This window comes from Syngnathus typhle, linkage group LG17 (genome assembly GCF_033458585.1).
Source record: "Syngnathus typhle isolate RoL2023-S1 ecotype Sweden linkage group LG17, RoL_Styp_1.0, whole genome shotgun sequence".
Lineage (NCBI taxonomy): Eukaryota > Metazoa > Chordata > Actinopteri > Syngnathiformes > Syngnathidae > Syngnathus > Syngnathus typhle.
This window is the reverse complement of record NC_083754.1, coordinates 9,045,958-9,067,816: the sequence shown is the minus strand read 5'-3', so window position 1 is coordinate 9,067,816 and position 21,859 is coordinate 9,045,958. Positions and strand designations below refer to the sequence as shown.

The 21,859-nt window shown below is 44.8% G+C and overlaps 2 protein-coding genes and 1 long non-coding RNA gene across 4 annotated transcripts; 1 reads left to right on the top strand and 2 right to left on the bottom strand.

Moving 5' to 3' along the window:
- Positions 1-1,437: 1,437 nt before the first annotated feature.
- LOC133170653 (heparan sulfate glucosamine 3-O-sulfotransferase 6-like) lies at positions 1,438-11,438 on the bottom strand. Its single transcript, XM_061303733.1, has 3 exons — positions 11,045-11,438; positions 9,479-10,371; positions 1,438-3,192 (listed from the first exon to the last, which is right to left on the bottom strand). Exons 2-3 carry the CDS (start codon positions 9,895-9,897, stop codon positions 2,574-2,576), a joined length of 1,038 nt encoding a protein of 345 aa, XP_061159717.1. The 5' UTR covers positions 9,898-10,371; positions 11,045-11,438; the 3' UTR covers positions 1,438-2,573.
- LOC133170655 (uncharacterized) lies at positions 11,261-20,386 on the top strand. The gene is made up of 2 exons (XR_009718612.1): positions 11,261-12,003; positions 18,282-20,386. It is a non-coding gene; the product is annotated as an uncharacterized LOC133170655 (long non-coding RNA).
- Positions 19,151-21,599, bottom strand: LOC133170654 (methionine-R-sulfoxide reductase B1-A-like). Of its 2 annotated transcripts, XM_061303735.1 has the most exons (5): positions 21,439-21,599; positions 20,769-20,911; positions 20,480-20,594; positions 20,033-20,121; positions 19,151-19,613 (listed from the first exon to the last, which is right to left on the bottom strand). In XM_061303735.1, the coding sequence occupies exons 1-5, from the start codon at positions 21,491-21,493 to the stop codon at positions 19,557-19,559; spliced, it is 459 nt and encodes a 152-aa protein (XP_061159719.1). In that variant the 5' UTR covers positions 21,494-21,599; the 3' UTR covers positions 19,151-19,556. The 2 variants fall into 2 exon arrangements, with proteins under 2 accessions (XP_061159719.1, XP_061159720.1); XM_061303736.1 differs by lacking the exon at positions 20,033-20,121.
- Positions 21,600-21,859: the final 260 nt, after the last annotated feature.

Genomic DNA, 21,859 nt, shown 5'->3' with positions numbered 1-21,859 from the left:
TTTCCTTGTCAAGGAGGAGTCATGACAGAAAATTTCTCCTCACGCCTGATTTCAAATAGCCACGGAGGCCCAATTTCCACTCATGCAAATCAATCCACAATGGGAGGAATCGCTGGTATGCATTTAAAGCCTCAGAAGCGACCTTCCAGCTCAAAAGGTTCCACAACTGAACCTTCCGCAATGAAAAGGCAGCGACTTGTTTTTCCCATCAAGTATTTTTGTTTTTAATTCAAAAGCCTGTAAAGTGAATTCAGAAATTTGTTACGTAAGACATTGTAAAAGTTAAAACGGCTCAAAACCTGCAAAGTCTGTCGACAGCGAGGCTTTTGATTTGCCGAGCTGGCGTGACCTCTTTAGAGTGCCTCGTTGTCAGCCCTGAGTGGAAAGCGTTAGGGAAGCGAGGCCGTGCCGTTGACACCTTTAAATTAAGCATTGCCCACGTTGGCGCGCCTTGCTTGTTCCTCTCACCGGTCGCCGCAATTGCATTTGTCACATCATTAGCGGGCTTTAGTGACAACCAAAGCCATGCGGCTTTAATGGGACGCCATTGTTGCTAACGGATTTCACAGATGGCATTGCAAAGACGCTTCAGGCCCGCCGCAGGCCGATCGCTACACAGTGAAAGGCATTATCGGCTTTGGCCCGAGCGCTTATGAATTTTGGTGGGGGCCCACTGAAACACCGCTGCCAGACCCATAAAACTGAGGGCGAATGTGACAGAAATGTTGAGCGCAATTAGAGAGGGCGTGTGGAGACCAGGACCGCGGCCAAAGCGGTTTGCCTGCAAAGTTGGGCCAACATGCACACACTGAGCAGACCTTTCGCACCTATACAGTCACCCGGCGGGAAAAAAAAGTCTGTGTGAACCTCAGGGACACATTTGTGTAGTCCATCCCACAATTTCAGTTGATTTCAAGTTTGAAGCAGTTTTCCCATTGAAGAGGAGAAAGCAAGAAGAAAACAAAGCAATTATAATGGGAAGTCCCGAGGCTCTCAACACAGAATGTGCCACTTGCACTGCACTCGGTGTCAGTTGAGAAATGAAGCAATGACCGAGTATTAAGGCAGTCAAAATGAATTCAATTTCTGAGTAACCACATTGAGATGACTCACTTGAATTTGTCAAATTGACACTCGCCTTTGGCTCCCCTTGGGCTTCATACACCTTTTTTTCTGATCACAATTTCGGGAGGTTTGTTTTTTGTTTGTTGTGTCGCTTCGGTACAGGCTGGCGGTGTGTCACGAACGGATACCGACTAATTCGGAGCCCCACGGTCATAATGAAAGGCCTGCGATTGCACATGTGGCTCAAATGTACGGAAGTGTCACCAAGTGCATGAGATTGCGAGGCGGGACAAGTGGTTTCAATTCCAATACGGCTCGAGCAAAAACTTTTCTGTGAGGCCGGGCCAACAAATGAAGCGGGGATGCTGGGAGTCATGGAAAACAGAACAGAACTTTACAACACTGAGAATGACAACTTGAATACGGAGTTTAAAATGAAACACAGTTGGCACCCTGTAACCTAAAACACATTTCCTTCTGATGGGTAAATGTTCATGAAAATAACAACAATCCACTTAGCTTAATACTGCATACAAGAACGGAAATGTCAGTAAGGCATTTTTTTCACGTCTCGATGTGTCATAAATACATAAAAAATCTTTCAGTTATCAGTAAATCAACATCAACTATAAATATCAGCTTATTAAAGTCCAAAATAGACTTGGAGGCAATTTTCTCCCTTTGGTTCATTAAACGAGCAAAGGCAGCACTGTAGTTCAGCGGCATCGGCGGCTTTTACGCGACAGCAAAGCAGTCGCACGTCATGGCGGTTGTTTCCACCGTTTTCGTGAAATCTCTTTTGTTCTTGTGCTCAATGCTTGCTTGAAGCTCCGTGCAGGTATTAGTTCTTGATTTGGTTCAATTGTTCGATCCGTATTGTTTGCTCCTGTCCATTCGTAAGGAAGATAAGCAATTGTATTTTCATTTTGTTATCACAGTGCTAATGCTAGCTTAGCACTATGTTCTGTTGAAGCCAGACCACATTGTCTGAGACTATTTATCATTGAATTTCATAATCGTACTTGTGTGATTCATTCATTTGTTCGTTCATTCAATCATGTTTGTTTGTTTGTTTGTTTATGTATGTACGTATGTACGTATGTACGTATGTACGTATGTACGTATGTACGTATGTACGTATGTACGTATGTACGTATGTACGTATGTACGTATGATGTATGTACGTATGTATGTATGTATGTATGTATGTATGTATGTATGTATGTATGTATGTATGTATGTATGTATGTATGTATGTATGTATGTATGTATGTATGTATGTATGTATGTATGTATGTATGTATGTATGTATGTATGTATGTATGTATGTATGTATGTATGTATGTATGTATGTATTTAAAACTGGCTGCTTGGGAGAAACTTGATTCCATTTTCATGTGATCCTGGATACCCTGAAGGAGGTTCACTTGGAAGATGCTGCATCACATCCGGTTCCTGAGACAAAGTCAGAATCAGTTTTTTTTTTTGTCTGGGCTACTGTCCCGCTGTCAGTCCCATCCAAAATCTTGCCCGCTCATCTGGTAGAAGCGTCGGTTATAGGGTCTGTAGAAATCTCTGAGTTTCTGCAGGACGGCACTGGGAATGTGGGGATGCGGCCTCCCCTTTGACTTGCCCAAACAGCGAGGCCTGCTGCTCCCCTCGGGTTTCTTCAAGCAAGGGAAACCTTTGGTCTGATTGAAGTAGAAGTGCTTGTCGGAAACAACCCTCTTCAGGCCCAAGAAGTCCTGAACCCGAGCCATCTCGCCAGCGGGATCAGACACTAACCGCTCGCCACAAACAAAAAGAAATTGTGACAGGGGGAAGTGCTGAAGCCAGTTCTCCAGATGTTTGGCGTAGAGGCCGATGCGAACGGCGCTCCACGAGGTGTCAATCGGGCCCGTTGAAGCGTTCCTCAGGGCCAGGCTCTGGAACGAGGGGAGGCCCGGGTTCTTGGAAAGAGTTTGCGTGTAGTCAGACACGGCTCGGGTCACGGGATCCCGGACCACCACGATGAGTTTGGTTTGGCAGTTCAGAGTGCAGACGCGGCTCGGCGCCTCCTTTGTGACAAAGTAGCTCGGGGTCTTCTCCATGGTGATCTGACCCTCCAGCGTTCGAGGCATCAAGTTCCTGAAACATAGCAAGCAGTGTGAATGTCTGGTTCCTTTTATTTGTTATTTAGCAACAACCATTTCCAAACTCAGATTGTTTTGTTCTACTTTGAGTTGTGAACCTAAACGGATTTAAAAAAACAACAATGTAGTCACTCGAAGCCGTCCTTATTAGCGGCATTTAAGAAATTTGGTGGCACACTAACCACAAGCAGCAACCACAGGACACACCCTGCCACCCCCAAAAAAGTATAGTCATGTCTGATGTGCCTTTTTTAAATCCCAACGGAAATGTTATGTATAGCACAGACACAACAAATCATCCATGCATCAATTTTCTATACCGCTCATCCCATTGCGGCGGGGAGGGTGTGGCAAGGGCTTGGACGGCTGGAGCCGGTCCCAGCCCACTTAGGCAAACGCAAGACGAGACTCGAGAGCGGTCGCCACTCAATCCTGTATCAGCCACCGCTAAGTGTCAACCGCTTACCTGACTTCTAACGGCCCTCACAAGTCTTGCTGCATCAGCCAATGGAGGAAAACCTCTAACTAGGTGATGGTTGTGCTCCATTAGAAATGTCTCTTTGGTGTTGGTTAACTATTCCTTCCACTGAGGAAACAGCAACTTATTTTTCTTTAAAATAGACAAAATGACAGCGCCCCCAAGAGGCAGCAAACACAAGCACATTCCCGTCGCAAGTGATCCGCCTTGAAATGTTGAGCGCAGCCTGAAACCAAAATGACAGACAGGAGTCAATTGACGTCTACTCCCATGGAAACTGACATGTTTAGCAAATGCTCCAGACGCCACGTATAGCGCCACTATAAAAATGTTGAAGGGGGAAATGGGAGGTTGGTCACCATGGTTACGATAATAACAGGAACCGACAACAAGCGGCACCGGCGTGTGCTGCAGTCAAAACGTGTCTGTCAGTTGTCATTCAAGAACTACAGCTTGAAAGTTTTTCTTTCAGGTATTTCTGTGATTGGACTTTTTTTTCCACTCCCCCCTCCTTTTTATTTTCAATTTGGTCTTTGGTGTCTACTCGAGCTTGGGGCCAACTTTGCCTGGGTGCGTTAAACACACACATACGCACACAGGCCACTTCAAAAAAGTGGTACATCAAGAGAAGAGATAAGCTAAACACATCGCTGCACGTGGAAGCGCCGCCAAATTTTCTCTGATTAAAGCTGCACGGACTTTTGCGCTCGTGTTGTCCGGGGTTCTCGCTCTGAGGCACTCTACGCTCCCCCGTAGCCCCTGATCAGTCGTAACCGCAAAGACTCGTGAAGCACTTATGGGCAATTTGCTACAGGTTTCCAGCCTCTTCTGCGAGAGCAAGAAATGAGGCACCTTTCAGCACCCCCCAAAAGCACCTCTGGCCCCAAAAGCCGCACCGGCGTGGCCGACTGCTTAGCTCAGCTCTTCTTTTTGAACACATGATGAAAGATGCTGGTGAGGTTAGCAGCGGTGGGGTCGTCACTCAGTTCATGTTGAGACTCATCAAAGTGGCATCTTTTTGCGTCCTCACACAGAAATGTTTGATTTTTGCCACCCTCTCCATCTTCACAGACAGACCATGTGACGTTGAGCCACAGAAGATTTCAGACTATTTAAGAATGAACGCTCGGCGCTACGTTTTCTCAACACGTCTTCTGGAGAGCTGCTGGAAAACAAATGGAGCTTTTATGTGGCTTGGGTTCACATAAAGGAGAAGTTGCTGTGCAGCATCTGTGTCATTATTGGCCTTTGGTTTCAAGTGTCAATAGCAAGACGTTCACTAGTAGTGATGATAGATGGAGGTTCAAGGGAAGTGAAGTTAAAGTTTGAAAGTTATTGTGGTTAATGATATCACGTGCTGAAGAATAAAGCCTTATTCGTAGAGACTTTGGAAATTGTATCATTTGTTTACAATTTGATCTGTAGGAAACAAAGCAAACATGTAAACAATTATTTGAAATGACAGGGGACTTTGGGTGGAGCCTTGAGGGACTCTATCAGATGGGAGCTTGGAGAATGCCTAACGAAATTGCTGCTACAAGACGATTATAGTTGAAAACACAGACAAAAGACGACATGGGCAGACTAGACTAAACCGCCGTGAAGGTATGTATGCCTGTAGCTCTCCGGAACATAGAAACATTAGCATACCAACGACGCTATAGCACGCTTACAGACATGACTGGAACCATAGCTACAGTCAACGCCGAAGAAAGAAAACTGCCAGGGGTAAGGGAGGAGATGTTATTTCATAATAATAATGATATTGAATAAGAAACAAAATATGTAGACACCACTGAGACGAAAAACACTACTTACTTACCACACATGAGGATTTACTGGTTTTCAGTGAATGATTCAAAGTGTGATTAATGTAATGGTGGTGTCTATTAGGGCGGAGGCCACACTCTTTGAGGAATTTGTGTCTTCAACTATGTAGGATACATGTTAGTGAAGTACAGTGGTGCCATGCGGTACAAGTTCATTTGTTCAAAATCAAAAACTAAATGTCTTGAAAAACTGCTAAGCCGGCGTCTCAAGGCTCCACTGTTTAAGTAAAAAGAGGAGATTAAACCCAGTGGCTCTTTCAAGTGGGATTGTCGGATGAATGATTACAGAAGGAAATTCTCTTGAACGGCCCCAAGTAGTCACACATTGATCTAAAGTTGACTTGAAGTAATTTGAATCGCAAACTACTCAGTGATAAAAGACCATGAATTGATTCTTATCCATGTACAGGAGCTGCAAATGTCCCATTGCCGCCTGTCTGTCCCCGCTTTAGCTGTGTCTAATCAATACGTCTGTCTCAATATGACAGATTGCTGCCAGTGTGTGCGCGTGTGTGTGTTTGTGTGTCCAGATGCAGATGAGGCGTCTCCTCCCCCGCTCTGCAAGATTTGTCCTTCACTGAAGTGTCACTTGGGTAATTGACCATAAGTTGTCTTATGTCCTCACGACTAATGAATGCTGTCGGCCTCATCTTAATGTGTCTCACTATTAGCGCGTAATCAATAAAAGACATTTTGCCGTCATAAATTTGCTCCTGGATGTGGTGTCAGGAGACAAATGTGACAAATCGTGTGATTCCTTCCTTGTGCACGTTGTTGTGCATGTAAATGGACTCCTGTTGTGGTCTGCATGTTGTTGTCGAGGTGGCACTTTGCAGCAGCGGTGCTGTTTATATCACAGGAGGGCAAACAAGTGATCTGATTTCAAATCTACAATTTTCACGTTCTTAATGTTTTTTTTTGCCCTTTTGCTCCGCTATCTCAACGTGCATTTTCCCAGTGACGGATCAATCAAGTCTTATCATCCACAGATGACAGAAGGGAGCCCCGTTTGTCAGGGTAATTTATAACTAGCAAATCACTAAAGTCGAGCCAAATGACGGCACCCAGGAGGCAACTCCTTGTTTTGATATCTAACCGCACCGAGTTTACGACATCATCACGCAATGTAACAACTAATGTTTGGCTTGTTTATAAGCCCGTGCTTGTAAAGCACAAAAAGGTCCATTTGAGGAAAAAGTCGATCGTAGCCGACTGCGTTTGAAGCCAGAAAATCAGCAGCAACAACGAGGGAAAAATAGCTAGCCTGAAACCTGCTGCGGTGAAGATGTCGTTGTGCTTTTCCCGCCTCCAGTGATACCGGCCTGATGAAAGTACTGATACTCGGAGACAGTCCGGCTCTCCAGATTAAATGCAGACATGGATGTGGCTAAGAGACTTCCTGCCCAAAAACATGATGGCTGAATTGCCCCCGTTGCACCAGAACAAAAGACATTCTGCGCAGGAAGTTGAGCTGAAAAATATTCTCCAAATGCAATTATAATTTCATTTTCTTCAAAGAAAAACACATTGACTGTTATTATGGCAACTAAATGGACCGTTTGGACTCAAATGGCTCTTGCTTTTGTCAGAAATATCGGTTAGGAAATAAGAAGGGTAAAGAGCAGCGCAAGACGTTTCAATGGTCAAAGTGACTTCATGGCTGCACCGCACAACAAGCCCAATCATAGTTGCCACCGACAGATTCTAAACATACTGCGAATTGTTCTTTTCTTTACTCCTCCCACCCCCCCGGGAAGAACAATGCAGTAATAGTAATTGTCTCAACATGAGGTGAATGGCCTGGAAGGATGTCATAATATTTTATACGCCTACTCATCAAGGGTTTCAGCAGGACTCGAGATGTACCTGCATTATTTGTTAATTATGGTATGTTTGAATTTAATAGTTGAATTACAATATCACTTCATTGATCATAATTGTAGATTCATTTTAGAAATCTTGTTGTTGAATAAATTGCCATTAATATTCTTCATCTGCTCTTACCTGGGGATATTTAATCGATGGCAGATCTATGATCGATGGCATGTTAAGACATCTAACAACTGGACTAAATGCATCTCTCAGAGACAAGTGGCATTCCAGAAGGATCCTTCTTATGACAACTTTCATTTGGGAAAAAAAACAAACTAATTCATGTACTATATGGTTGAAAGCACAGATTCCAGGAGGGGATATCTACTCTAGCTACAGAATAGTATCAAACTATTTTTTTAAAAACACTCGGTTCGTCCCACTTCAGACAAAAAGGTTCAAAGTGTAAATGTGACGCAGCGGCGTGCCAAAATGTAATGCATCTTTTTTTGTTGCATGCTTCACTGCCATACAGGCTTGTTGACTTCCAGTAATTCATTGCTTCCATCCTGTTTCTTTACTTGCCCAGCTAATTATTTCAAACAAGGGTGACGCAGCTCAACTCTTTGCAAGAGCAAGAACCACAGTTCTCGCTTTATTATAATATCCTCCATATGGTGTACGAGTTTGGCCATTTTTTTATCAGCCTTTTAAGCATCACATAAAGCTCCAACTCCAGCCACAACTTTGCTGCCGTTAAAAAACATGCGCAGGCGAGTCTGTTACACCTATCAGCTGCTGGCATTCACGGAGGTGTCCAAAATGTCACCCGCAACATTGATGCTACTTTTGTTAGCCGACCATGGCATTTTGCTTTGCGTATTAAGCGCGTAGATGTTAGTCAAATCAAGAGATGTGGTTTATTGTATGTTTAGTTTACAGTAGACTTCAAGTGGGACTAGCAATAAAGAACTTCAATGTGTAAAATTATTATATGGGACACGTTTGGTCCAAGTAATTTCATTTTCAAAAATCCAAATTAAAGTGTCGCTGAGAGTGCAATCGATGCGGATTTGAATAAATCTCAATTTTGGTCAGCGCTGACATTGCTGTTGGCCATTTGAGGACTTGGACTGCGTTTTAATGGCGCTGCTGTCAAGACATGATCTCTGGTGTCGAGACTGCAGGTTGACAATTGACGAGCTTTCAAAAACATCAATGAGGAAGTGAAATAAATATGCAGATTGCATTTCTGGTATTTATGTTATGCTTCAACTAGGACTCCCTTTCACAATGTTTATTTTCGTACAGACTGCGTTTAGTCCACATCTCAAACTGCATTTTGTTTTGGAAGACTGGGCTAAAGACTTTCCACATTTCAGTATTTGACAGACATCCGAATGAAAAACAATGATTGTTCGGCCTTGGCGGAGGTCTGCAGTCTATTCTGAGGGTCCTTTTGGTATCAATCAATGTTTATTATTTACTACCATTATTTACAGTCAACAGTGGCGTCCAACTGCCTTTTGTTTTTATGTTTTTTTCAAATGACGCGGATGAACAATTCCACAAGATGAAAGGTCAAAAGTTTCAGTGATGTTTTTCAGGACTTGTCAAGCATACCGGCCTGGATGAAATCAAGTGTGTGTGCGAGTGTGTGTGTTCCAGATGTGACACTGAGCTGGCAGTTTGAAAAGAGGACTCGCTTGTTGCGCTTCAATGAGTTCATTCCCCGTCTCGCGCTTCATGACTTCCGGCGACTTCTCTGTGGGTTGCTGCAGATGACAGCAAGCCGTCTCCTTTCCCCAGCCTGAGTTTTGAGATTGGGTGACAACAAACGAGTCGTCTTTCGGTGACCTCACTCGGGATCGCGTTGCTGCCGTTTCCTTTTGTGGCGTTAATCCGCCCCACCTTCAAACTGAAATCACTACGCCGGGCAGGAAAGCCCAATTTAGCGGTCAGCAGGAGTCAATTCCCGATGACTTTAGGCGAGATGTTGGGGTTCAAACCTCGCGCATACTCTCATCTGCACAGAAAACCTCAGGGCTCTGAACTGTGAGGCACTTTGTCACTCTGCTGCTGCTTTTCAGGGTTAGGGAGTCAAATGTATTGGGACGCCTACAGTACTGGAAAGACAAGTGAAAGACAATCGGGTGTCCTACCTGTACCACTCCAGTCCCTTGTCGTAGAATCTGTCAAAGAAGTGGGGTTCGGCTCCCACAGCTCTGACGTCCGGGTGGATCCGGAGGAATTCGAGCAAGGCGCGGGTTCCTCCCTTCTTCACGCCAATGATGATGGCCTGCGGGAAGCGTTTGCTGCCAAAGGTGTTGGACACGGGCATGTTGTTACTGCTGCTGTCTTCCAGGAGGCTGCGGGGCTGAACCGCCTGCGCGTCCACCGGGGAAGCGCTCCCGGGCCGCTCCGCCGGGCTGCGACGCCCATCGTCCACATAAAACGTCCTCGGAGCCGAGTGGCAGATCCCCGTGAGACAGTAGAAGAAGTAGGTGACGATCAAGAGCATGGTGAGGAAGGACAGTGTCTTGGCTGAGTTGAACCTGACTCTGCATGCGCTACATCCCATGAGTGGAGCTGCTGCGCGGTGCCCAAGGGCCGCGGCTTTGATAGCAGCCTCCGGACATCAGTCAGCGGTGGTGCACTTTGGGCGCCGACCTGTTGCGTCAGGGGGTGGCTGGGGGTGACTTGCACAAGTGCGCAATGCAAACAGCACATTTGTCACACACGAGCCTCCCTCTTCTTCTCCTTCCAAACCTTTGGTCGGTTTCAAGTCCGGGCGGGCTGTGATTTGAGGTGTCTTTGCAGGCTGCTCTGTTGTGTGTTTGCAGGCTGAGCTCCACTCATCCCTCATTCAAGGTTTCCTCTCTCTCTCTCTCTCTCTCTCTCTCTCTCTCTCTCTCTCTCTCTCTCTCACTCTCTCTGCTCTCTCGGGCTCCTAACCTCCCCCTTTTCTTCAAGTCTCCACCTTCCTTCCACTGATGAACAACACCCCCTGAGGTGGCAGCAACAGAAGCTGCTCGCAAATGAGAAGGCAATATTTCTGTTTGGGAAAAAAAGAAACTTCAGTGAAAGTACAGAGTAGTAATTCTCAATAGTAAGATACATTTGGATATGCGATCAAAGGAATGTACAGTACTGGCATAGCTTGCTGACTTTGTGAACTGACACTAAAATAGTGATGCCATTTGTACAAACAAAAGTAAAAGGAAGAAGAGCTACCGTTTTTTTCCATGTATAATGCGCCCCCATGTATAATACGCACCCTAAAAATGGCATGCTGATGCTGGAAAAAAGCCTGTACCCATGTATAATACGCACCCAAATTTTGACTCCTACTTAAGTCCGTGAACGTAAAATTATTTCAGAAAAAAGATCATCTTTGGGAACAACTGGATGTTATTCTGCTGGTCATTATCACTGCGCATGCGCTAGCATACTCAATAGCAAAGAAATGTTTCGGATTTGTGTAGGGTACATTGTGACAGCAAACGAGCAGGTGATCTAGCAAGCGTCTGATACGAGAGCATTGTGTTCGTATGGAGCGTGTTTGAAGTGAACAGCAGAGAAGAAAGCACATCTGTAATGGCGGCCTCCGTATCATATCCGGATTTAAAAAAAAAAAAAAAAACTTTTTTTTTTTGTACCCATGTATAATGCGCACCCCAGATTTTAGGACAATAAATTAGTTAAACATGGAAAAAAACGGTACTCACCCTTTGAAAGTGGAGGCTGTAAAAGGATGGCCGAAGGTGGGTCCACTTCACAAATAGCTTCACAAATATTTACAAACCGAGGACGTGTCCGTGTTCAGAACGAACCGACCGCATTTGAACTCATGTTAAACGGGCGTTCTAGTCGAGTTTTCCTGCCAGCTGAAGAAAACCAGCCCCTTTGCATGATGCTGTTTGAAATATTAGTGGGGCAGCAAATACACTTTTCAGTAGGTTTCAGGTTTGCCGTGTGCCATGAGCACCCCCCTCCCTCTACAGAGCTAAAACAGGTTTCCAGTTGCCTCTGGCAAAGAGATGATCAGACTTTGAACCGGAATAAATGACCGTGTGACTGGACGAGAGGGCAAAGGGGAGAGATAAGTATCTGAGGAACAAGTGCACACGTACACATACACACACACACACACGCACCACCTTGGGGCCGAGTTCTCGTCACACACTGATAAATGAATCTGGCAATCTTCGATACGTGTTTCTTCCCTCTCTACAGGTTTGGCCGTCTTTCTTGTTTAAAAAGCCTGAGGCAAACTATCAAATGTATAAAGTTAAGCGTCAAAACAAGTGCAATTGCAGTTGTTTTGATGGAGACTGTAGGAACAAAAAAGCAGCTCAAACTAAAGGTCTCGGCAGACACTGACGTGACCCTGGCTAAGATAGAATAATGATATGTTTGGAAGGAGGCACGGCCATTGTAAATCCATTCTGGCACGGAGGAATTCTCATCTTTGGGAGTCGCACGCAGCCCCAATGAGGTCACGACGGAGCATTTGCTTTCATCACGTCTTGTCATTTGCTCTTTGTCCTTACGCTAATTGCTCTTTTTCAGGGTTCTGCTGACGAGTTTGGGACCGGTAGTATAAACAGCCAGATTAAACAAACATGCAGCAGCACCAGAGGAAGAGGATGCGAGCGCTTGGCTGTATCAACTATCTGGCCCGCAGGTGGGCTGCACCGCCACATTCTCTGCCTCTGATAGAGCACTCCTTGCAGCCCGGCCGGAGCACGACATGCATGCCGCGTACACGTGTCAGCTATTATGCCAAATTACAAAATGCTGGGAGGGAGAAAAAAATAGAATGTTCCACACGCATTCTGAAGATGCTGGTGAGCATTTGCGATATGGAATGGGAAGCACCGCTCCTTTTGTGGCTTCACTCTCCACACTTGCTGCAGGAGATGTTATATGGGCAAAAGTAACGGGATAGAAGAGGTATGGCAGATGTCTGCCAAACTTATTAGCCTGTCAAGGAACAAATATTTTCAGAGGGTGCATTATGCTCGTGGTTGTCTTCGACTAGCCTTCAGTCAATATTCATGTTTGTGTGAAGTCTCTGAATCAAGTCCAAACAGTTCAAGATGCAATGCCCACATGACAGTGTTTGAAGTGCGGCTTCTTTTGAAGCGGTACGTGATGTCACACAGGTAACCGCTAAGATGTTCAGCGGTGGGGCCCTCAGGTGGAAGAGAACACAAAAGCTACAAAGGCAACAAGCCGGGGGAGCCTCACCCAACTTTTCATGTGCGTTAAGAATGATGGAAAGCACCCTTATGTGGTCGTCGCTCTGGATGTGCATACCTCACTCAGGTGCCCTCGCACTTCCTGCTGGATGGAGACATGGCTGTTCCAAAGACGTTTATAGCCGGAGAAAAAGTGCTGGGGGGGTGCACATTAACAGCCTTGAACGTATGAAAGAGCAGCAAAAGCCACATCAATGAAGGAAGCTCTCTTTGGGTATGGAAGCAATTTCATTCTAAAGAGGAGTTTGCTGCCCTTTTATGGGATGAGCTCAAAGCAGGAGGAGATACATAGAAGTAAACAGCTATGTGACTCCTAAACAAAAATATGGGCCGGCCTCCGTCGACCGCTGTGGAAAGCAGCTGCACTAGAGCAATTTTCATGTGTGTTTGATGATTCCAATAAAAAAATTAAAATGCCTTTCCAGAGAGCAAGTCTGGGCAGGAGCACTATTTTTTCAACTTAGAACTGTTATTTACCTTCCCTCTTCCCAGGCTGAATCTTTGCAAGAGTTTGAGGGGGAATTAGACAGAATGACAGTCATGTCATCACATGGGCTGAATAACGTTTGGGAAATGCCTCATCTTCTAATCCGCGGCCCAAGTGGGATCCGGACTTTGGCTCCTATGTGCGTGGTCGGGTGTGTAGGGTACGGTGGGGGCGCCGGCTGCGGGCCTCTGTGGGCATGCTTAACACAAATGCGTGAAAGGCTGCAAGAAAAGAAGAAAAAAAAAAAAAGACATGTGATAGTTTGGCATACACTTTTGTGCCTTCCAGCCCCGTTTGGGGGATTCACCGAGACATGTGGCTGCAAATCTGACAGCTCGTCTGTAATTGTCTCAAGTTATGCGTGCGAGTCGCCTTATTACCTGTACGCTTTTCTTGTGGATGTGCGTGCGGAGACTTATTGTTCCTGTACGGAGCCTTTCGTGACGGCCAATCCCACGCTCTTCCGCAAATGGGATAATTGAAGGCTGCTTTTTTTCATCTTCTGAAATGTTGATTGCCCTGACGTCAGATTTAAAACCACAGCCCGACCTTTATTGTGTCACTGTAACAGCCCCCCCCCGTGCAGTTGGTTACTCAAACTTAAACTACATTCGTCAACCACTCCTTTTGTCATACTGACAAAAAAAAAGACATTCTCACGGAAATTAAAGACTCTGTAAATTCTGAGATTTGATTCTAAATTATGGAAGTTCAAAGGTCCTTTTTGTGTTAGCCTTGGTTGCTCTGTCCCACTGTCATGTGGTGTTCCTCAGGGTTCAATTTTGGGGCTCCTGCTGATATTTATTTTAATATTACAGGGACTCTCTCATGTGCAATACATTTTAAGTATTTTTCTGTAGAAACACTACATGAAAAAAAACTCCACCTTAAACACATGGGCCTACTATGCTGTCTTATAATGATGGTGACACCTGCTGTAAAAAGATTGTAGGTTAGACCATTAAAGGTTGCTGCCTGCACGGCTGACTCTTATAGGTTTTATGACAGAGGAACGATATGCAGCTTTCCCACGCCAGCCTATCCTCCAAAGATGGTCGCTTCCTGTTGCAATATAACAAGAATGCCAGCCTTGAGGAGGTTTAAAGCGGAGTCCGCAAACCAGTGGGTGACGTCACATTTCTACGGCCGTCTCTTTCATACAGCCTATTGTGTGATGCCTCTAACGACTGGCCAATGCGACCACAACACTTTGTCTAGCCACTCGCTGGAGTTTCCCAAGTTTTTGTCATTCCAGCCTGTCGAATCCAGAGCGTTATAGAAAGGAGCTGTCAAGCTAATATAAAAAAAAAGAGGGGATGGAAGTTGTTGGTCGGTCGCCCTTCCCTTGAGGACTCAGGAGTGAATAGTATCAATTGTCCTGTAATATCTTGCAGACGAGCGAGGCAACGTTCTGAGTTTGTGTGTGTGTGTGTGTGTGTGTGTGTGTGTGTGTGTGTGTGTGTGTGTGTGTGCGTGTGTGTGTGTGTGTGTGTGTGTGTGTGTGTGCGTCTGCGCGCGTGTATGAGCGTGTGCGTGTGTGTGTCAAAATGGCTTCATGCTGCAGAAACAAGAGATGGGCTTCTACCCCGTGGGAAGAGTCTGCATTTCAAAAGGAATGCAAAATTAGGTTCGACTCAAACGAGCAAACTATCAGCCTGGGTGCTGACAGCGGTTTTGGCCGAAGGCAACGTGAGTGTACCAAATGCAGTTTGTGAGGAAGTAAAGCAGGCCGGCTGGGAACTAATAGTAGCTTCAGAATGACGTGGATCCCTTCCACGGACATGTTCAATCATCTCCATCAAAAGAGAACATCTGTTTATCCCAGGCAACAAATGCGGCAAACCAAATCATCAAAATTTAATGAAAACCTTTTTTTAAACTCTTTGGCGGCGGTACAATGAAAACAGATCCTCATCCGGAATCATCGAGCAAGAAAAACAATTCTGGTTGAGAGTCTTTTCGATGCCAGTGTGTCTTCCGAACGCAACACACCAGAGACTCCATCCATGATTCAGCTTGCTGTGCGCTGATTGGTGAATTCAACGGGCCTCATCATTCCGCCAGCATGAAGAACTGCTGCCTCTGTGTTCTACAAAGAAATACAATTGACGCCATTTTGCAAGGGATGGCACGACTCGCTAGCTTGTGATGAGAAAACAACACTTGCTATTTTACATGGCAGTGTCCAGCCAACAAATGTGTGACGGGACTGTTAAGCGCCGGTGCTGGAGTTTATGCCGGCTGGTGATTCTGCAACGCGGCCACTGGATTTCTATTGCCATCGTCGTGGTTAATGAAGCCCAGAGCACGATTGTAAGGGACGCTCAGTGAACAATGCAGACTATTGGGTTCCTGCAGCCTAGTCGGAAATTGCAATATGACAAATGCTCTTGAAGCAAGATGTTCTCAGCTGATGTTCAACGGATGCAATAACAAAGACAGAAAAACAGGCTCATTCGGAATCGGCGCATCCTGAGGGTGCGAGAGCGAGAGAACTGCTAGCCGATCTGAGCGTGTGTTTGCCTTACAAAGAAAAGGGAGGGGAAAAATGCAACAGAGTAGAACTGAAGTCGATCTACGCCAAGTGTCAAATTTTCTGACATGCGAGGGGAAGGTGGTGATGGATAACTGCAGAGATTGACTTGGCTCCACAACCGAAGAAGCGCGAGGACGAGTGTGTTGCTCAGGAGGCGCCGAGGGGCACAAAGGCATCAGGCTAGTGGAAAGCCCCCCTCGGCCCAACTCCACTTGCTCAAGATGTGACGATTGCACCAGCAAACGCGCGCGCACAACATTTGAGTCACTCGCGGTGAGGTCTTGTCTCGCTCATCAGTGCTTCCTATTGCGCTTGGTGTTGTTTGGAGGGACGGCACAGCTCCCCATGCTCACCTGTGAAGAGAGACACGAGTCAGCAAGCGTCCTTGCTGGCATCAATTCCAAGAACACTGCAAATCCTTGGAGTGGTTTGTCTGGATGATAATCACCACTTACTCTTGACAGCACTTTCTAGCATTCAGTTTCTGCAGAACTTAAAATTTCCCGTTCGGTAAAAGAACCACCAAGAACCAACATGGTCGGGCCAAGCCAAAACCTTGAAGTGCACATCTGCTGCAAACGCACATTCAAGATATTTCAGGCTAATTTCTCAAAAACACACCCTTGACTTAACTTTTTTCTTTTCGCCCGCATAGTAGGTATGCAGCGCATCTCATGTGGCATCACGACCCAAGAAGATGAGAGAGGATGAGCAAATTGCAGGGTTGGCTCAGTGGGTGGCTGAGATTTGGACAGGGTGCTCGGGTTGCGGGAGGACACTACGTATCACTGAGCCAATTTGTTTATCCCATAAAAAAAAAAAAAAGTGGAGCTGTGAAAAACATAATTTTTAGAGTGGGCCAGTCACGGAAAGTTTGGCTTGAAAGGTCGTGGCGTGGACCAAACCATGTAAATTATGTGAGACTGGCCGCAATGAAAGGTCAAAAAGTAATGCAAACAAACAAGACGTGCAAGACTGGATCTAAAAGTCTACACACCTCTGTTCAATTTGAGAGCAGCACCTTTACCAGTATTTGTACAAAAAACTGGAATGTGGCTGTGTTCAAAACAGACCAAACCCATTTAGACTTGAGTTAAACGGAAGTCATAACTCTTTGAAGTGCCTTCGATTAATACCAAATAAGGTTCAGTTGTTCTAGTAGTCGCCTCCTGACTTTTGTTTTGTTTGTTTTCTACAGCAGCAAAAGTTAAAAGGTTTGTACAAACAGCTGCCTAGTTAAACAAAAGTAGTGTGCTATTTGGATTTACACAAACATTTCATTATTTTCCCTATTGCCTTAAGCCTCTACAAAGTTCCATTTAACTTGATCTTGATTTAACTTGAAAAAGTAAAAAAAAAAAAAAGTACAGCACACAGTCAAACCACCACCAAGGGATTGTTCTTCTTCAACATAGAAGAGCACCCCCCCAACCTTCAGGATTATGATGGCCCCCCCTAACCACTCCATCCTAAATCCCTGTGTAGTCTGTGATCAGGCCAGGATAAAAAGTAGCATGTGGGGCCCACAATCAGCCACTTTTGTCCTGCCCTGAAAATAAAAGCCCGTCTCCCCGATCCGCCAGAACAATAGCGTTACCACGCTTCGCTTTGAAGCTCTCAGGTGGATCCCAGCTGTCGTCTGGGGCTAGCTCCTCTGAGACAGATGAGTGAGGAGATAGTGAGAGACCGTTGCAAACACATACGTGATGTTCAAAAGGCAGCCTGCAGAGACGCTGGATGTCACAAGAACGACGGTGATCAAAAGTGACAAAAGATGTGAGGTCAACTTTGGCCATGCGAGGCCCTTGTTTGTGATCAAATTGATTTGACTTCATGTTGAATGTGAAATTATAATAGCAGCGAGCTCGTTGGTAACTAGCAGCTAAGGATAGCCATCCATTCGGTACCAAAACGGCAGCAATTGCTTTTGCTATAATGTCATTTTTCAAGGGCCCTAGTTTCCAAGCGTGAGCCATCCTGACAGAGACACTAAGATGTTGGAGCACCGTCAATCTCTTGCAGTGATCTTCTTTGATCCACAGCAAGAATCCTGCTGTATAAAAGCCCCATTTCTCTTTTTCTTCATTACGCCGAGTCCAAAGCCCATATGGAGGACATTTTCACCACCGCTATAGGAGGTGTTTGGCTTCCTCTGGAACGTTGATCCTCATGGCAAGCTTCTCCACTAAAGAGCCCACAAGATGGTTTCAATCGAGAAGAATTGAAGTGGCATGGCGTGTCGTTATTCTGAAGAACTCAAAACAGAAGCAGGTGCATCTGCTCATAAACAGCCCGAACGGGTGGGCGGAAGCTGCTCATAAAGTTAGTCACAACAGGTTGCCCTGCGTCGTAGATTGTTCAGCGGCAACCTCCGGGCTCTGCCCTTGGCCCGCCGGAATTCTCAACATCATTACGGATCCGGACTCAGGATGAGACCCAGAGATCAGTGGAAGAGAGGAAAAAACGTGTTTGCAGTCCAAGTGTGTCTTGTGATGTTTATCAGGGGATTACCACTTCCTACTTCCAGTTTGCTTCCTCTCGGCCATGCGGCTGCTGAGCCTGCGCCAGCAACAAAGTGTTTGAGCGCAGATAGCGCACGTTAAGAGCGTCCCGTCCTCCTTTTTCCCTCCCCATCTGTCATTCTCACATCTGTTTTAATTTTGTATTTTTGTCTGCAGGGTTTGTCGCTACCTCATCCCGTATTCAACCCCGAGCACGATGAGGAGTCTGTGTGCCAGCTGTGTGTGGCGACTCTGAAGAGGAACCACAACAGAGACATCTAATCAGTGGCAAGGAAGGTATTACGAGATAAATGAGGGGCCCCCGGGCAAGATTAAGCCAAGACAGAGAGGACAAGTTTAGGCCATCCACTGAAAAACCTTCACAGAGTACATACAGATTGAAACGCTTCAAATGTTAAGGGTTGTTGCCAAAGTCAGCATACATTTCATTTTTTCTGTTTCTTTCGAGGGATCATTTGCACAATGCGCGAGCATGAGGCCGTCAACATTGGAAGATTTTGGCTTTGCATCTGTTGCAAGCATATCTTGCCAACTGACAATCGAGTAGCGATGCAAAGTTGCCAGGGGGAGACGACAATTAATTCCATCCGTGGCAAGCTTCTCAAAGCAGGATCTGTTGCATGCAGTGGAAGACCTACACTGACACGAAACCCAAACTCTTTGAGCAGGCGTTGACGCTAAGCCAGCCAAAGTCTCCCTGGCATTACAGTCCAAACGCTTCAAGCCAATGATTATGATGCTCAAGAAGAAGTTGCTAAAGCTAAAGCTTTATCACACTCCGAAGCACTGAAATGAGTTAAAACCCTCCAACCGACGGTATATTAGCATTGGCTGATAACAAAGCTAAAAATGGTACAACTTAGATAAACGCGTCAAAAAAGTGGATGAAAACTTGATGACATTAATGTGATCACTAGAGTAAGAATAACTCAACAATAGCGGTCATGCGAACAATTGTCTTTTAAACCGTGACATTGCTTCATAGGAATATGTTCAACATTCAAGAAAGACAAAAAATAACAGGATTGGTTAATTAAATATATTTATTCAAGAAGCAAAGCTGTGCTTGTTTTCATCAAGACAAAAGTAAAGTTTTAAATATTAGGTTACCAAAGTAAAGTTTTAAATATTATGTTGCTTCAGTGCATGGTTTCACATAACTGCCCCCAACTGAAGATTTAAGTGTTAATATTGTGAGAAGGGAGAAAATATAGTTTAAGTATCAAATTCATCACCAAATACAATAACTTAAAGACCTAGTGTAAAGGTTAGCCAAGCATTGTTTTCCTGAATCTTAAACATTAAAATAAAAAGCTCTTTGTTGCTGCAGTTCAGAGTGGCCACTGTCCATCCGAACTCTGGTGTTCCCATTGGGCTTTTCCCCAGAGCGCTTCATTCGCTGTCCACACATTTTGGGGCATCCAGAAACGTTTACGCATCAAGCAGCATTTCCTCCTGTGCGCTCACTTTGCTATCCATCAACTTTGTCTGTGGGGTGAGGCAAAAACATGCAGCATGATGTGGACTTTTCTTGCCATACAATTGTAATCAAGTTTGCTCAAATGGTAGTTGCTTGATAGAATCAAAGCTACATCCCAAACAAATGCCGTTTGCCTGTGCTGTTTACATCATTATATAAACAATAGTTCCCTAAGAAGCAGATATGGCATGTGTAAAGATCACATTAGCAGCAGAGATGAAATGCAAAATATATGACATGTATTCTAAGCATGCACCTATACAAATAAAGGTCTTCTCCTGATAAACACGACCAAATCTGGGAGGTTGATACCAAAGCATTATATAAAAAACACTCTACAAAACATAAAATTATCTACATACTAATAAATAAGTTACGAACACAAATGGTGAAGCAACATATGTAGAGCAACAATAAAAATACTCACTGGCTTTCTCCTCTTTGAAAACCATTTTAGACTGCAGCTTGCTGAGTCAAGCTGCAAATGTATTCGTTTGTCTGTGTATTGTACTGCCCCTTGGTGGCCAAGTTGTTCACACACCCACACGCACAAAATGAGGGGTTGGTACAGAACACCATTCCCGTTCATTTCAATGGAGAAAGATGACAAAAGGAGATTTTCTAGAGCAAAATGTGTAAATGCCGAGCTCAAAAAAATTGTTAAAACGGTCAAAAAAGCTTAATAATTTTTCGATAAATCGTAGATTATTTAAAAAAAAAAAGTAGGGCTCAGGCATCTGAGAAGATTAAAACTATTTACTCTTGCCGATGAGTTCACAATTGTCCTCAGTTCGTTTACTTTTTTCAATTTATGATTTGTGACAGCATTTCTCAGCATGCAGACGCAAAAATTTAGGGAATTCCTCTACTGTACCTTTAGGGATGAATTTCAGTGAGCTACTGAATATTCAAAAACGAGACAAGCCTCTGGCCGGCCCGTCGTTGACAAACTCGTGGCCGAGGCCATTTCCACACTTGCCACATGACACCTGGAGGGAAACAAAATTTCTTGAGTGATTTCTGGGGCCGTCACAATCAAATAGTTTTAGAATGAATCATTCTACAACATGTCAGTTGCGGGTCACTCATACCACAACTGAAAAAAAAAAGTGTTAAATTAACTTTGCAGTCGGTGTCTATTTGTGATTTTCTTGGGATTGTACCTTGAAGGCTCCAGGTCTCTCCAGATGTTTGGCCACACTGTCTTGATGCACGGTCTCCGTGAAGGCGGGCCAAGGAGATGAATGTTCAAACTTGGAGCGGCTGGTGAAAAGATGATGGTCACACTTTGCACACGCGTAAATTCCTATAGGATGACAAAAAAGAAAAATTAGACCCCATGAAATGAACATAACAGTTTGCTGATCCCATGAGAATTGATATGATCCGAGAAGCAATCATTTTTGTGATGATGATGACGACGTGGAATGGAGGTTAGGTCATCTGCCTCACACCTGTTGCCCAAAGGTAACCACTTCACGTTGAAAACAGATGACTCGATGATGACAACATTCGGGATGCTACTTGTCAAGTCAGGAAGTAGTGCAAGGGTTGTGCAACCTATAAAGTTTGTTACAAAAGTTCGTACTTCATTTGATAAAACTTGGCCGGGGTGGACCATTAAAGACAATTGCACTGCTATGTCACTTATTGATAACACATATTTAACTCACACATCTGTCGAGGAATTTACAGAAGTACAGTTGAATAACTCGAGTCTAGCTTGGGCTATACGGCTAGCTCGCCACCGTTGACTTCGAACATTAAAGAGTTGTAAGTGGCAACGGAACTATGAAAGAACATTGAGTAAAGAGGCATCAGTGGTAGCAGCACCTGGTTTGAAGTGGTCTTTGTAAACCTCCCGACCATAGAAGGAACAAAACGACATTTTTTTCCACCTGCGTTCGGCCAAATTTGCACAACAGTGGTCTAATGATAAAGTGCCTCAAAATCAACGTAGCCACCAACAACTTCCGGCCTAGAGTCACACAAAATAAAACCGGAAACGCCCGTCAAGCGCTCACCCTCGTGAATTAAATATCTATCGGTTTGCCAGCATCGTGCACAGTGAAATATAATGGCTTCAATGATTGAAGTTTAAAGTTTAAACTAAATTCACAACGACGTGTGTACAATTGTGCAATACAGGCGGTGCGATTACATAAGTATTGGCAACAGGATGAGTAGCGCTGTCAATCTTTAACCTTCTACTCCAAAGGTAATCTGGATTAAGAGATTCGTCCAGTCTACCGCT